General features: G+C 49.1%; 1 protein-coding gene across 4 annotated transcripts in view; it reads left to right on the top strand.

Moving 5' to 3' along the window:
* The window catches only part of LOC104321218 (sodium- and chloride-dependent GABA transporter 1-like), a 35,743-nt gene extending 22,322 nt beyond the window's left edge, over nucleotides 1-13,421 (top strand). For all 4 annotated transcript variants that reach the window (XM_069807665.1, XM_069807662.1, XM_069807663.1 and 1 more), the window contains 8 exons: nucleotides 236-339; nucleotides 653-777; nucleotides 1,593-1,705; nucleotides 7,177-7,308; nucleotides 8,027-8,129; nucleotides 8,551-8,651; nucleotides 9,438-9,605; nucleotides 11,063-13,421. In XM_069807665.1, coding sequence (XP_069663766.1) covers nucleotides 236-339; nucleotides 653-777; nucleotides 1,593-1,705; nucleotides 7,177-7,308; nucleotides 8,027-8,129; nucleotides 8,551-8,651; nucleotides 9,438-9,605; nucleotides 11,063-11,167 — 951 coding nt within the window. In that variant the 3' untranslated portion in view covers nucleotides 11,168-13,421. The remainder of the gene's footprint in view (nucleotides 1-235; nucleotides 340-652; nucleotides 778-1,592; nucleotides 1,706-7,176; nucleotides 7,309-8,026; nucleotides 8,130-8,550; nucleotides 8,652-9,437; nucleotides 9,606-11,062) is intronic.
* Nucleotides 13,422-14,437: the final 1,016 nt, after the last annotated feature.

Genomic DNA, 14,437 nt, shown 5'->3' with positions numbered 1-14,437 from the left:
CGACCCAAGCATTTCCTTGGAGCTTGGGGTCAGCAGCCAGCGTTGCAGGCACCCGTGGCCCTAGTGACAGGGTACCCTCAGGTCCTGACCACCCCAGTGGGCTGTATGGCCAAGTCCACAGCCCCACGGTCCGCATCCAGCCCCCTCGCTAGCCCTGCACTGAGCTGCTGCAGGAGACGCACCTGCAGCTTGGAGTCCCTCCCGCTGCACTCCTCTCCCGGCTCCTTCTCCGCAGGTCTGGATGGACGCAGCCACACAGATCTTCTTCTCTTACGGCCTGGGTCTGGGGTCCCTGATCGCTCTGGGGAGCTACAACACTTTCCACAACAATGTCTACAGGTCTGTTGGGTTTTTTTTCCAGCCTTCTGCATGGCAGGGAGTGCTCACAGGTGAGGGAGGGGGTCGTGGTGAGTCTGGGGTGCCTTGATCTCCGACGTCGCCTCGCTGGCGATGTGCAGCCTAAGGGGCATGCTGCGATCATCGTAGCGGGGCTCTCCTGCCTGCAGGACACTTAACACATCACCCGCGCTACCTCTCCAAGGCGCAGGAACAGCTCTCGGCAGGGCTTGGTCTTTTGTTTACCTCACCCTTCACCCCTGGCCTCTTGGTAAGGACCTGCAGGTGGTTTCTTTTCTTTCTTTCTCTCTTCCAGAGACTCCATTATTGTCTGCTGTATAAACTCCACCACAAGCATATTTGCCGGATTTGTTATTTTCTCTATTGTTGGCTTCATGTCGCACATCACGAAGAAGTCGATCTCAGAGCTGGCCTCCTCAGGTAAGCAGAAACCCAGGTTCAAAGGCAACAGCAACCTTTGAGAGCAATTTGTCCGTGAGCGTGGGATGCTCACAGGCCTTTCCTGACCAGGACCCAAGTACGCAACCCCTTTTGCACACCCTCCCACCAAGATGGGTCTCAGGCACCTGTGGCTGATATTCATTGTAGTCTGGCTGCAAGGGACATCTCCGCCGGCTTTTAATGTTCACCTTCTTTTAGTGCTGAAATTTTATGTACTTTTGCTGCAGTAAAATATTTAGGCCATTTGCTTTCTGAAACCTTCCTGTGGAGAATAGATACTGTCTATGTTTTCAGCAGACATGATCAAAATTTGGAGTCCCTTTTCCATGAGAAATTTTGAAACTGTAATCTCAGAATAATTTTTAACCAATATGGGATTGTGTCTTTTTGCACAAAGACATATTTTGAAATTGCTGTCTTCCCAGAGAAAGCTTTTATCTCAAGAAACAGCATTTTGTGATGGAAAAAAAACCCCCCATATCAGGAAAGTTATAACCAGTTCTGAATATCAGGGTTTTTTTCTAGCAGAGTGCTCTAGCTCCATTTGGCAGCAGTAATTTGATGACTTTTCTTGCAAAGTGTTTCTCCTGTCATTCCTGCCTCCCCATCCTACCCCTGTGCACCCCACCGGGATGGTGTGTCATGGGTGAAGGCTCGGTTTTTCTAGCTCCTATATTAAATACCTGCAATTCTTGACTGTGATGGTTGTCTCTCTGTTCAGCTGTGCTCCTTAGCTCAGACTTCCCATCAAATGCTTTATAAACATGGGCTCATCCCTCTTTTCATTACCACAGGCCCTGGACTGGCTTTCCTCGCCTACCCGCAGGTTGTCACACAGCTGCCCCTGTCCCCGCTCTGGTCGATCCTCTTCTTCTCCATGCTGATGATGCTGGGTCTGGATAGTCAGGTGAGATGACCCAGGGACAAAGTGGGATAAGATACAAAGATATCTTCGGATTCAATGGTGGTGTCCTCATCTGCACCTTGGGACAGTGCTGAGCAGGGTCTTTTCCTACTCTTCATGGTGAGATGCAGCTGCATGAAACAAAACCTCCCATGTGGTCATCGCCTCTGCACTCTTCCCTAATGTTGGCATATACTGCAAGTGTGGTGGTACCTGACCACTACCCAGTGCACCAGTCCTTGTCTTGCTGCCAATTAAAAATAGGAATAATGACCAGTTTCCAGCAGCCCAGCAGAACCAGTCAGCCTTACAGGGCAATCACCATTTCCCTGGAGGAGGAGAGGATCTCTGGAAAGCTTTTCTCCGCTCAGATCAATTTTTGGCCCTAGTGGAGTGCTGGTGCTGCTACGTGGGCACAGCATGTCCCCATCTTGCTGGGTGACCCTGGCAGCTGAGCTCACAGGCTCTAAATAGAGCTAGCGGGAAACTATCCCTGCCAAAATACTTTGGGGCAAGGGAAAAAGGAAAAAAATTTCTTTCAAGTAATAACTGCTTTGTTCTTGTAAGACATGATTCCCCTAACCCCCAAAATAGGTATGTGAAGTAAGGGAATTCAGTATTAACTGCTTCATTTCGTGCCTGCATGATAATAGTTTGTGGTCATCACAGCTGACTTGGTATTTTGTGAGAAGCTCAGTTTGGATGCTTTGGATTTTCTTACTGTGTCACCTTGACCAAACTACATTTCTTGTGAGGCAAGAAAGTGTCATTACTTTGGCTTACTTTCATAGGTTAGTGTAGAAAGTCTTCATCTTCTCTACTCCCAGGAGCTGGAAGGGGCATCTCTGCACAAGGTGCCAGACCCAGTGCTCTGGCACAGAATCGACAGGTTGCACCAGAAAAGCAGGAATGCAGCGTTTGAATTAGGGCTCTCCTGTGGTGAGAGGGTGGTGGTTTGATGCAGCGTTTTGGGATTGTTGTTGATAACAAAAGTGGCCCTAGGCAGAGCTGAAGCACCCTGGTCTGGTTCGTAGATGAGCAGGGGTAGATCCTGGCAGAAGGAAGGAGCCATGCCTTGGGAAAGGCTGGTGCCTGGGTACCCTGACTGCTTTGCCATCAGTTAAGTCTTACAAGATATTTGTGGGGGAAGCAGCTGAATGTAGCCAAAGGTCTCCACCCTGCCCCCCTCAGAGCCCTCACAAAACAAAACAAAAAAAATCATGGTTTCTGTGTTTTTATAAGCTGTGATAGGTTTTTTTCTGATAATTCAGCAGAAATGTAGCTACCCAGTGAAGCAGTGAATTGCAGCATGCCTCACTTTTGAGTGCATCAAAATCAAAGGCTCCTTCAAAAGCCTGTGCTTGGTCTGTCACATCCTCCCCTGTGCCCGCGTGCTCTTTCCTTGCAGTGCAAACCACAAACATAAAATGGATGCTCTCTTGGATTACAGGTAGCGTTCATAAACCCAAGTCTACTTCATAATCAGACTCAGACCTATTCCTGAAATGTCACACCTGGTTTCCAGGAAAATCTAATCAATCAAATTGGGTTTTCAATTATGGCACACTCCCACAAATACATCATAAAGCTCACGTCTGCATTACCACAGACATTATTTGGCAAATAATTTCAAATAATGACTAAATGTTCCAAAAGAAGATACATTTACAGAAAAAAAATTACTCTCCATGGATTATTCACTCAGCACTGGTAAGTAGTTTGAGACATGACAATAAGCCCTCTAAGCACTGTGTGGAATTTATTTGCTGCATTTGCTTCTGAAATACCACTTGAAATTCTCCAAGTCCCTTCTGACAGCTAGGTTCGGAGGGCAGGCAGTCTGGGGGGGGCTATCATTGCCTGGAGGGGGGGGTGGGAATGAAGCATCAAAAGGAAAACAAGCCTTTTAAAAAGCACAGATAAACACATGTGAAGAAGCTTTCTGTCTGCATGCTGGAGCTCTGATTCAGTCAAACAGACCATTAACAGCATGGAAGCTTATGTGTATAAGACAAATAACACAGGCTGCAACAACAGCTGCAATTGCACATGCATTTTGAAGTGTCCAGTTAAAAAAAAAACAAACCAAAAAAAAACCCGAAAAAGAGACAGTTTTGCCATGTGCTGATTAAATATCATCTGTGGTATTTGCAGATGAGGAGCCGTCATTTTTCATTTGGGTCAGCAGCCCAGTCCATGAGGCACAGCAGGGCCATAGGGCATTTCTTGCACCCTACACCCCCAGGGCCGCTGGGCTGGGGCTGCCCATTGCCACTGGCTGGACACGGGTCTGTAGGCACAGCAGAGGTGCCCAGAAGCCCGACTAGCGAAGGAAGGTAGGGCTGAGATCTGCATTTGTGATGCAGCGACAAGCCCAAACCCTTTAACGATGGTGGGAGTAGGTCGATCCGTGTCCATTAGCTTCGATAGCAAGTCTGCAGATGCAGCACCACTACATCTGCCTCTTTCTGCCAGGGTGCTCGTCTCATCTGCAGTTACTTGAATGGATGAATGACCTATATTGGTAGACACGCGCCTTCCTCCTGTGCCCCCACTTGCCGCTCGTGTGCCTTAATGTTCGCTCTGCCTCTGATCCATCCGGACTTTAGCTCTCTTGCGTCTAGACCCTCTTGCATAATATGCTAATGCTTTCTTTTAACCTACCAGTTTCCAGGTCAGGCGTTTTCTCCCCAGGGGAGCTAGCAAGCCTTGTGACTGCAAGCCTGTGTCTGTCCCATGTGAGGCTGCCTCTCACAGGTTATTCGTGAGGATTTCCAGCTGACAGCGGTGAGACCCGCTCTTGTGGCTCTGTGCTGCACATCTGGCAGCTGTGGTGGGACCCCCCCCATGGGCCCGTGGGTCCCGGTCAGGGTGCTCTGCATGGACAAGGAGGGAATAGCAAGCCCCTGACACTTGGAGAGTGTGGGACAGAGACTTTCCTTTAGACCAACGTGCCACCTATATTGACTCCCAAGCCCAGATTATCAGACCCAGCAGCTTGTGTAATGATTAAACCTCTGAAGGGGAAAAAAAGCAAAAGAGGAAAGTGAAGGGAAAGAAAATCTTTAGGAGAGAAACAATATCATGGGGTGAGGCACGAGGAAGAACAGAATATGTACTAAAAATTGTAGCTGGAGACGCTGAGAAAAATGAAATTTTTTGGAAAGCAGACTGAAGCATGTGGTTGTTGCGGGGGGGGGGGAGGTATGTGTGTGCTTGTCTACCCACAGGCACAAGTGTGCACACAGGGCAAGGGTGAGACCAGAAGGCATCACAATGACCAGATCCTCATCGCTCCTCAAAGCAGCATGCTTTCACTCAGGTGCCTGCTTATCTCATGCGAGCATCTAAGGTTGGGTATGCAGGCTGGCAAATGTGGACCCCAGGCCAGCCAGGGAGCCACAGTCCCCAGGGTTGGAAAGCTGAGCCTCCTCCAGGCTGCATCACCTCTGAAGCCTGAGGCTGGCATGAGGCAGTTTTCAGTAAATGCTATGAAGGCCATTGCCTGTTTTATGGCTAGAAAAAGCAGCATACCACCATTTGGTTCCCCACCTCATCCATTACACACCAGCTTAATTTTTATAGGAGGCAAAGAGATTTCAACTCGCTTCGTAGCCCTGTTCCCCACCACCCGTCTCCCTGTCTTTCCCTCTGTGCTTTCCCTGACTTTGATCCCTCTTCCTGCACCAAAGGGCTGTCGGTTTTACTCCGTCCCGTTATCCGAGGTATCTTGTTCTTTGCTTCTTCTCCAATGGACAACCCTCACATCCACCCTCTGCCCCTGACCACCCTCCAAACCCTTTTCCCTCTCTGCCTTGCGTGGTGCCAGACCGCCTGGCCCTGCCCATGGCTCCAGCAGTGCTTGGCCACGCATCCACGTGGAAGGAATAGCTCTCGACAGTGTTTTTTTTGTCACGCCGGCTCTTCACACTGTGGTGCCAGCTCAGTCCTGACTCTTCCAGACAAAGAGCCGGGTGGTATGGGGTGAAGAGCTTGCTGTCAATGAGTATAAAGGCAACTTAACCCATGCCCGAACGGCACAAGATGCTTTAATAGCACTTGTGTCCAACATAAAAGGCTTATCTCATTAAAAATTTGAGTTGAAGCAGTTGAGCTTTGATGCTCTGGGAATATCGACTTTCCACACTGCACCGTGCTGATATAAAACCCTGGGCAGAAACATCGCCCTTTGCCTCGCTCTGTGCCCAGGTGGAAGCCAGCCCCAGCAGCCCGCGGTGTGCAAGCTCTTCCACCGTCCCTGCCCAGCTGTAGGCACAGCTCAGACTCCTCACTTTTCTTCCATACAACTCTCCAGCCCTCTGCTGCTCTTTTTAGTCTGTGTACCTCTACCTCCACCTCTACTCTAGGGTTTTTTCCTTCTTGTCTCCCTATTCAAAGCTGAATCTAAAAATGCCAGCACTTTCTAGAGTGCTGTCCCAGGGACAGGGGGGTCCCTGACATCCAAGAGCAATGAAACCTCTTTCATTTTCATTGCCCTGGCTTGTACATTTACTGAGGGCGACCAGGGAAGCTAGGAGCTTGCTGCTTTCATAAACTTCCCAGGATTTTTGCTAGAGGCATGATGCGCTCTCTGTCAGCTGTATGTTACCAGTGGTTTCTGGGAGTGAGATATAAAAGTGAATCTCACAATTTATCAAGAAATAGGAGGGAAGGATGCACTTCACGTGTATACAGTCAAACTGTCCTCATGTATTAGGGCAGAACTAGTAGGAAAACTGATTTGAAGGTAACACTCACAGGGACTTCTTTACACGTTATGGTGCAGACACCATTAATATACTGTGCCTGGTATAACGCTACACAAGCCATTTAGGTGTTTTCAGCTCTAAAAAGACCACATGCTGTGAGGATGGGCTTTTAATGTGCTACATGCATTTAATATAGCGTGCTTGAAAAAATGAAATAAAGTCAAGGACTGCGTAGTCAGAGATGTTGTTATTATGTACATGCATGTGAGACTGGGCAGTGGGTAATGCAGCTCCTTAATGAGTGTTTTAGATCATTGAACAGCACAAGTGCTGTTGCAATAGGCTGAGAAGAGAACACACGGAAAAAGAAGAGCAAGCAAGGTCCTGCACGTGTCCCAGCAGCAGACAGACGCATTGCTGTGACAGAGAGTCTCACAGCGTGGGGGAGCAGGGCAGTGGTGGGAAATTCTGGAGAGTTTGGGTGAAGAAAGAGGAGGCTTTCCACGGGAGGCAGAAAGCAGAGATTTATCTCAGCTAATTTCAGGTATTTAAACCTGGTGCTTTTAGCTCCTTCTGTATTCAGTGGAGGGAGAGAGGCATTTTCAGAAGCTGGGCTGGACCAACTTTGTGTAAAGGTGCCTCCTTTTCTAGTGTCTGCAGAAAGCATTTAAAGCTATGAGGCTCTCAACGTTGGAGTTAAATGTAGGAGGTGATGATGTCACGCTAAGATACTTATATGTCTTTGGTGTATACATTTTCCTGTAGTTCTGCACTGTGGAAGGGTTCATTACAGCCCTGATGGATGAGTATCCTCATCTCCTGAGAGCCAGGAAGAAGGTCTTCATCGCAGTAGTCTGTTTCATCTCTTATCTCATTGGATTCTCCAATATCACCCAGGTATAGAGAGCCGTGCTTGTACCTCCACTCATGGCACCTTTCTGGTTACTTTGGCATAGCACACCAGCACTGAAAGCTTTAAAAGTAATAGCATCCCTAGGAGCCATCCTAATGATGGATAAATGGGCTTGCTCACCACTGCTACATCTCAAGTGACTTAGGATGCCTCCATAATTTTTACCACTACCCTGTTGTCAGTCTGGCTTGTTATTTTGCTATTTGCAATAAGGGCTCAAGCCAACAGAGGCCAAGCTGAGGGAATGCTTGGTGCAAAGGGTTAAGATAACATTGGGCCCCTGAATTTCTGGGGCTGAAGCCAAGGTTCACGTGTGTCGAGGTTAGGGCTGAGTGGTCTGGAGACCATTTGTGGAGCACTGTAGGTTCATGAGGAGGCAAGCAGCAAAACTCCTGGGAGGGGCAGAGCAGACTAAATTAAGTCACTCCATCTAAAACAGGGAAAAGTAAGAAATCCTAGTGAATCTCTGCTTTTCTCCTCACCCTTGGCCATGCCTGAACAGGCTGGCTAATTGTCTGCAAGAGTACATCAGTTTTGCTGCTGGGAACCAGACTCCAGTGGAAACATTGCAATGCTGGCTTTACGTCCAAGGAAATTAACATTAAAGCCAATAGATACAGATAGTAGTGATCCAAGCAGCTGGCTGATATTGTTGACCATAATCTATAACTAAACTCCTTGGCCCTGGTTTTGTCTCCTCAGGGTGGGATTTATGTCTTCAAGCTGTTTGATTACTACTCAGCCAGTGGCATGTGTCTTCTCTTTCTTGTGTTCTTTGAGACCATCTCAATTTCTTGGTGTTATGGTAAGCACAAAAGACCTTGTTCGTTTGTTTTCTCCATGGGCACAGTGAGTTATTTCAGAAGCCTCCCACAGTGAAGCCAATGAAAACTTTGCAACTGAAAATAGCTTAAGCTGATAACTCCAGAAAATCGGGAGCAGAAAGCTGTCATCTCACTCCTCCAGGCCACCACAAAGACCTCTGCACAAACTGGCAGATGCCTCGGGTCCTGCCCTCTGGTCCTTCAAGAGGACACCAGAAACATGGAAGCTGCTAGCACAAATTTGCTTTTGTGTCCCCGTACCCCATCCCCTCCAGCTAATGCTTCTCATGTCACAGCATTGTTACCTTCTTGCTGTGACTGGCCTGTCCTGTGTCACAAGAAGAGATGATGACCATGGTGCTGAGATGGGATGTTTTTTTCAACGCTCATTTCTCCTTGTAGGTGTGAACAGGTTTTACAGGAACATCGAAGAAATGATTGGCTACAAACCTTGCATCTGGTGGAAGATCTGCTGGGCCTTCTTCACTCCTCTTGTCTGCCTGGTAAGACCTGGGGCATCCTATCTGCAGGAGTGGATCCAGAAGGGCCTCTTAGTTTGGATGGGCTGTAGGGGAAACACTATGTTCTCAATCCAGTATAGGTCTGGTGTAAGGTGGGCCTATGCAGACTTGAGATGGGTGAAGTAATACAGGAGCATCTTTCACTCTGCCCGCTGGGAATGACTCGTAAGAAAAGCTCTAGATGATTGTTTTAATCTAAATGAGGCCTTCAGTTCTTCATTCTTCTTTCTGAGATGCCAAAGATAAGCAAATAATTTACTCTTTTAAAGAGCTATTATTGGTTCTGTGGAAGGCTCTCAGCTAGTCCAGCTCCAGCCTCAGCCCCTGATAGGCTTGTCAGAGCAAAAGCCATCAGCAAATGCAGTATAACTAACTGTGGCACAATTTTGCCTTTGCTGGTTCCTGTGCTTCCAGCAGGAGTAGTACAGGGAATGGTGTGAGAAGACCAATGACATGAAGATACAGGCTCCTGAGGCCAGCTCTGAGAATGCTGTTAACTTGCTTGGGAGCTGGTATGGGGGCACTGCTTGTCTGAGTCGTGCAGTGAAGAAGGAAATCAGCAGTATTCCAGTTCCAGCTTTTTACATAGGATAATAAGAAATAATGTAAAATTACTATCTCGTGGGCTGAGAGCGTCTGGACTAGTTTAAGGAGCTGTTGGGTTGCTATAAGACTGTTGGGAGCTAAGAGGGTAGTGAAGGAAAGAATGGAAGGATGGACCCTGATTTTGCTCACCTTCACCTGCAATGGCTGGTGCTCTTTTCCCAGGGTGTGTTCTTCTTCAGCGTGGTGGAAATGACCCCTCTGACACTGGGAAAATACGTTTATCCCGCATGGGGACAAGGCATTGGTTGGCTTATGGCTCTGTCCTCCATGGTACTGATTCCAGGATACATGCTGTACTGTTTCTTCACCTCAACGGGGAGTCTCCGGCAGGTACGAACAGCTTCACCACTCCTGCTCTCTGCTTAGAGTAAGCCTCCACTGAACTAAGCCTAAGAAGAACCAAGCAGACTGCTCCGACAAAGCTGTCAGCTGCAACTACAGATACAGGTTCAACCCTTTGCTTAGGCTCAATCCTGTTTCCACCAAGGATGGTGAAAGCATGTCCTGGCACCCAGGGGCAGCTCATGAGCACGTTTCCACCCATCCCCTCAGCACCTCGTGCAAACCAGCAGTGCCAGTCAGCAGCGTGAGTGACTGGTGTGCACCCTCTCTGTCCTGCTCTCCCTCTAACAGCACCCACACACATCAGGAGACCCAGACCTCCTCCCCACTGGTCCTAGATCCAGGAGTGAGCAGCAGATGGCAGCAGGAAGAAAGTCAGTTTCTCTCTGTGTGCGTGTGTGTGTGCGTGCGTGTGTGTTGGTATCAGAGAGACAGAGAGAATTTTTGGCCTCTTATATGCACAGATCCTGGATTAGCTTGTAATAGAGCTGGCGCTGGAGGGAAATTAGATGCCAACGCTGAATAAAGTGGTTTTGACAGACAGGAAAGATTACAAGTCATTTTGATCCTCCTGAGCATGAATGTGAGGGGAAAAAAAAGACCATGAATGGCAGAAGCAGCTCAGTGAATGTTTCAGGGACTTCACCCAGCAACAGCCACTTCAGCGGTATTGGAGAGTAGGAGCTTATTTCCCTTTGCTGGAAAGAGCTTCTTCCTGACTTACTGATGTCTATTCAGGCCAGGCTCAATCCTCCTCTGCTGTCTCTTCTGCAGCTTACAGCATTAGTCCCTCCCTGACAGACAAAAGTGATTCATTCTTCTTCATCACTCCTGATGCTCAGTCCACACGCCTCCAGTAATGACTTGCCCCTCCGTATTTGCCTGGGTTCTTGCTTCACTTTGCTTGGCTCTGTAATTTTAATTTGATCAACTCAGGGTGACAGGAATTGCTGCTGCTGGTGCAAAGGTTTGTGCAGGTGGACTGGTCTGATCTGCATCAGTGGCACAGGCGGTAACCTTGTCAGCCTGCTGTAGCTAACTAATAACGCTTTATAATCAGCCCTAGTTGAAAAATTATGGAAACTGGGAAAATGGGTCTTCTCTGATGCCTGTGACTGCAGCTCTCTCTTGTTCCTACTTGCAGCTGGTATTGCCTGGTAACAGTTTGCCTGTGTTATAAGGGTGATCCCTGTATTTCAGATAAAAGGAGGAGCTGCTGTGCTGTGTGCAGCACCAAAGCAAAGGTGACTTGCAGAGGCTTTCAGTGGATTGCTGAATGGTGCTGGAGGAGTAACTCCTGCTGCATGCCCCGTCCCCTCACCCTGTAACTAGGGCCACCTCTGAGGCTTGGGGCGAGGGGTCCCAACCCTCAGCCGCTGCCATGTGCCGGCTGTCCCACCACTGCTGCCCCGGCTGACACGCTCTCTCCCTTCATTCCCCGGCAGCGTTTGCAGCAGATGACACAGCCCAAGCCAGAGGTGCACACTCAGAACAACGGCCTCCAGCCGAAGATGTCCTTGAACGGGAGGGTCTCGGATGCCACCGTCTAGGAGGAGAGCCCAGACCTCCTCGCCCTGCCCCGTAGCTGCTCGCACTATGTTGTCCCTTCAGCTGTCCCTGGCTCCACGGTGGCTTTCGCTTGTCGAAGAGAGGACCTGGCAGAGGAACCCTCTCGCATCTCCTCCTCCTGGCCCAGCCTACCAAGGCCCTGCACGAGCTGCTACCAGGGCGTTGTGCGGTGACCGTCTTCATCCTGCAACACCCTGGTCCAGGCTCTCGGGGAGGAGCAGCCGGTGCCCAGGTCTTCCTCCTCCTGGCAAGAGGTGGCGTTTCTAGAGAGCTTAGACTGATCGCTGATCAATTGTTCTTCTTGCCTTTCCATGTGAACCTCCGCAGAGCATCCCATAGCACACAGCTGTGCTGTCACCCCAGAGAGCCAGCTGACACCAGGTTCAAATCCCAGATGGCTGGCGATTGATCTAGCGTAAACCAACACTAGCAAATGCATAACTGGAGGGGATGTGGCAGAATGAGGCATTCCATTGAGGAGTCCAGCGTGCTAATAGCTGTAGGACATCGCCCCAAAACTGGAGAAGGGCATCAGGACAGTGTGTGCTGCTCACAGGTGCTGTGGTCCAGCCCTGTGCAGTCTCCAGCCATTTTCACCGCATCCATTGGGGCTGGCACTGTGAGCCAGAGCCTAGCAGAGTAGGCAGCCTTTTTCTTCTGGAACGTCCTGCCCTCTGCAGCTGTGTGCAGTAGCCACTCCCTGATCCTAAAATGCAGTTTAAAGGGTAAATGGAGGGCTCTTTGCCAGAGGCTGTCCGAGTCTCCTACACTGACCACTCTCTGCTGCAGTCAGCTTTGTGCAGAGGCAAGAGGTCTGTGTGTGACGAGGAGACTTTCCAGCTCTGTGCAAATCTCCCCCGCAGCTGGAACAGGGTGGTTCCTGCCAAACACCCTCCCTGGCTGTGTCCCCAGGTGGGAAGCAATAAGATGAAGCATAGTGCCCACAGGTGGTTTAGCTTATGCCTTTTTTGGGAAGTGGCAACACCTAAATCCCAGCCGGTGGAAGGCAGGAGCTCCTAGGGGAGCTGGTAGGATGTAGCCACCCTGCTTAAAGCCGCCCCTGTGAACCAGTGCTAACTTCCCTTGGGAAGTGTCTGTACAGGCAGCTGCTGGTGCTGGCACATCCTGACTCCTAGCACACACATAGCAGGAGGCCGTGAGCTGTTGTACATGATGCTGGAGGAATGTATAACACCTCAGAGAAGGCTGGGAAGTGTTTCAGAGCAGTCATAAAGCAGCAGCATATTTCTTGGTTATGAAGCCTTGAGAAAGGAGGTGGTTCATCATAGCACCATGTGCAGGTGTGACAGTGATGCTCCCATTTGTGACAGCTTCCCAATGACCCCATGTGGAGATAGCCATGTACTCGGAGCATTTGATGAGCACCCATCATACATGTGTATGCACAGTGTGACAGTGCAAATTCGTCTCTCCCCTCCCTTAGCACCCTGACAGCGTTCCCAGGTCTGCTCGCACTCCCAGGTTCAGTTCAGAACCAACAAATTCATAAATGAGTGTCCAAGAAAAGGTACGTCCCACTCACACTTCCTACCAAAGGGCCTGGTCTTGTAGGTGACAGGCTGAAGTCCCCGGAGGGTCCTACCGCAGGTGCCAGCTGAGTGATGAGCCTTTGCACAATTGCCCTGCGCTCCGACAGGCGCTGCAGAAGGATGTGGGCTGCCCTGTGCTGCCTGTCCCTGGGACCAGCCGGTGCATGGGGCCAGCCCGCTCTTCCACTGGTCTCCCAGCCTGAGGATCAGTAATGTAAAGAGGAAAGGAGTTGTCTGGTTAAAGCTGACGTCAGTCACCTTTGGGGTTGGTTCCCCTGCCAACTCGCTAATGCATCTCCATTAATGTTGCTTTAGATGTGTAACCAATTTGTATATATACATGTGGCACATCCTGTGTCCTGGCTCTTGAGTGCATGTTTTGCAGTCTCCAACATCACAAGCTGAGATCGTGCCCTGTCCCGCACCTAATCGTTAGGGTGTTTGTGTCAAAAAAATCGCAGCTGTTAAACAGACGTGAGGAAACGCTGAATTTACAGGCTTGGTCTTGTAAAATCGAACACCAAACACTGAAAGCTGCAATCATAGTTCATCATAATTAATCTCAGCCAGTCACGGACATGTCATCTTTTCTTGTGCCATAATTGCTAGCACTAGCATAGCTGAAATTTTCTATTCCATTTTCACCTATTTTTATAAACTGGGGAATAAAGGAGATCACTCTTTATATACATCTATGCCCTTTGAGAGGGACATCTGTGTTGAAAACAGATGTTAACCTCTGATCTTTCCAGTAATGACCTTTACTAGAAACCTGCTTTTGCCTGTGCATCCCGGCCATGTTACCTCCCTCCCCTTAAATGGAGACTGAGAGTTGTGCAGGTGGGTGATGGGCAAAGGAGTCAATTCTTGAGCAAGGCCTTAAAACCATGGAAGATCCCGATTTTTCCAGCTTCATTGGGGCAGCTCAAGTCTGAGGTAGACCAAATCTGTGTCAGTGGTCATTTTTGAAACTGTTGGCCAAAGAGCTCAGTTGCTGAGAGAGCTTTTCAAAAGGTTGTGCTATCCAGGTTGTTTCTCCAGGGGACTGGAGAAGGAAGGGTCCAGAAAACAAAGTCCCTTCTCTGGTGGCTGAGGAAATCCCTAAATCTCCAGTTCCTTCCTGCTGGGATTTTAGTCCTAGCATCGCTCTGACTTGTGGCCTTGCATGTGGCAGATGCAGAACATCACTCCAGGTGTAGCAGCAGGGGCTACCCCACACATGGGCTGCCATAATAGCAGTATTTGATGAGATTTAACCATTTGCTCAGTTTCCTGCCTGTGACATTCTCCTTTGCTCTCCCTCCTGCCCTGCTCTTTTTCTCTTGCCTCACTTCTTCCCCACTATTATCCATTCAGTGGCAATTATCTACCTCAGCTTGCTTCTTCCTGCTTTTTTGCTTCCACTACTGTCAAATTACAGCTCTCCTTCCTTTTTCGTCTCCTTTCTATTCTTTCCTCATTTATATCTCTATTATTACCAGCCTCACTTCTCTGCTTCTTTCATGTTCTCTCCTTCCAGCCCTATTACTTATTCCTTCATGCCTGTGGCTCAGCCGCTCTTTGTGCACATGCTCAACCCTTCTGCCTGCTGAAAGCTGGAGCTCAGGACCCCATGGAGGAGCTCAGCTTTTTGCAGGATCCGGTCCCTAAGAACCAATTTCCATCCCAATATCAAAATTATAATGAAGTTCCAGCTATCTT

This window comes from Haliaeetus albicilla, chromosome 19 (genome assembly GCF_947461875.1).
Source record: "Haliaeetus albicilla chromosome 19, bHalAlb1.1, whole genome shotgun sequence".
In the NCBI taxonomy this organism is placed as follows: domain Eukaryota; kingdom Metazoa; phylum Chordata; class Aves; order Accipitriformes; family Accipitridae; genus Haliaeetus; species Haliaeetus albicilla.
This window is presented reverse-complemented; position numbering and strand designations above follow the sequence as displayed.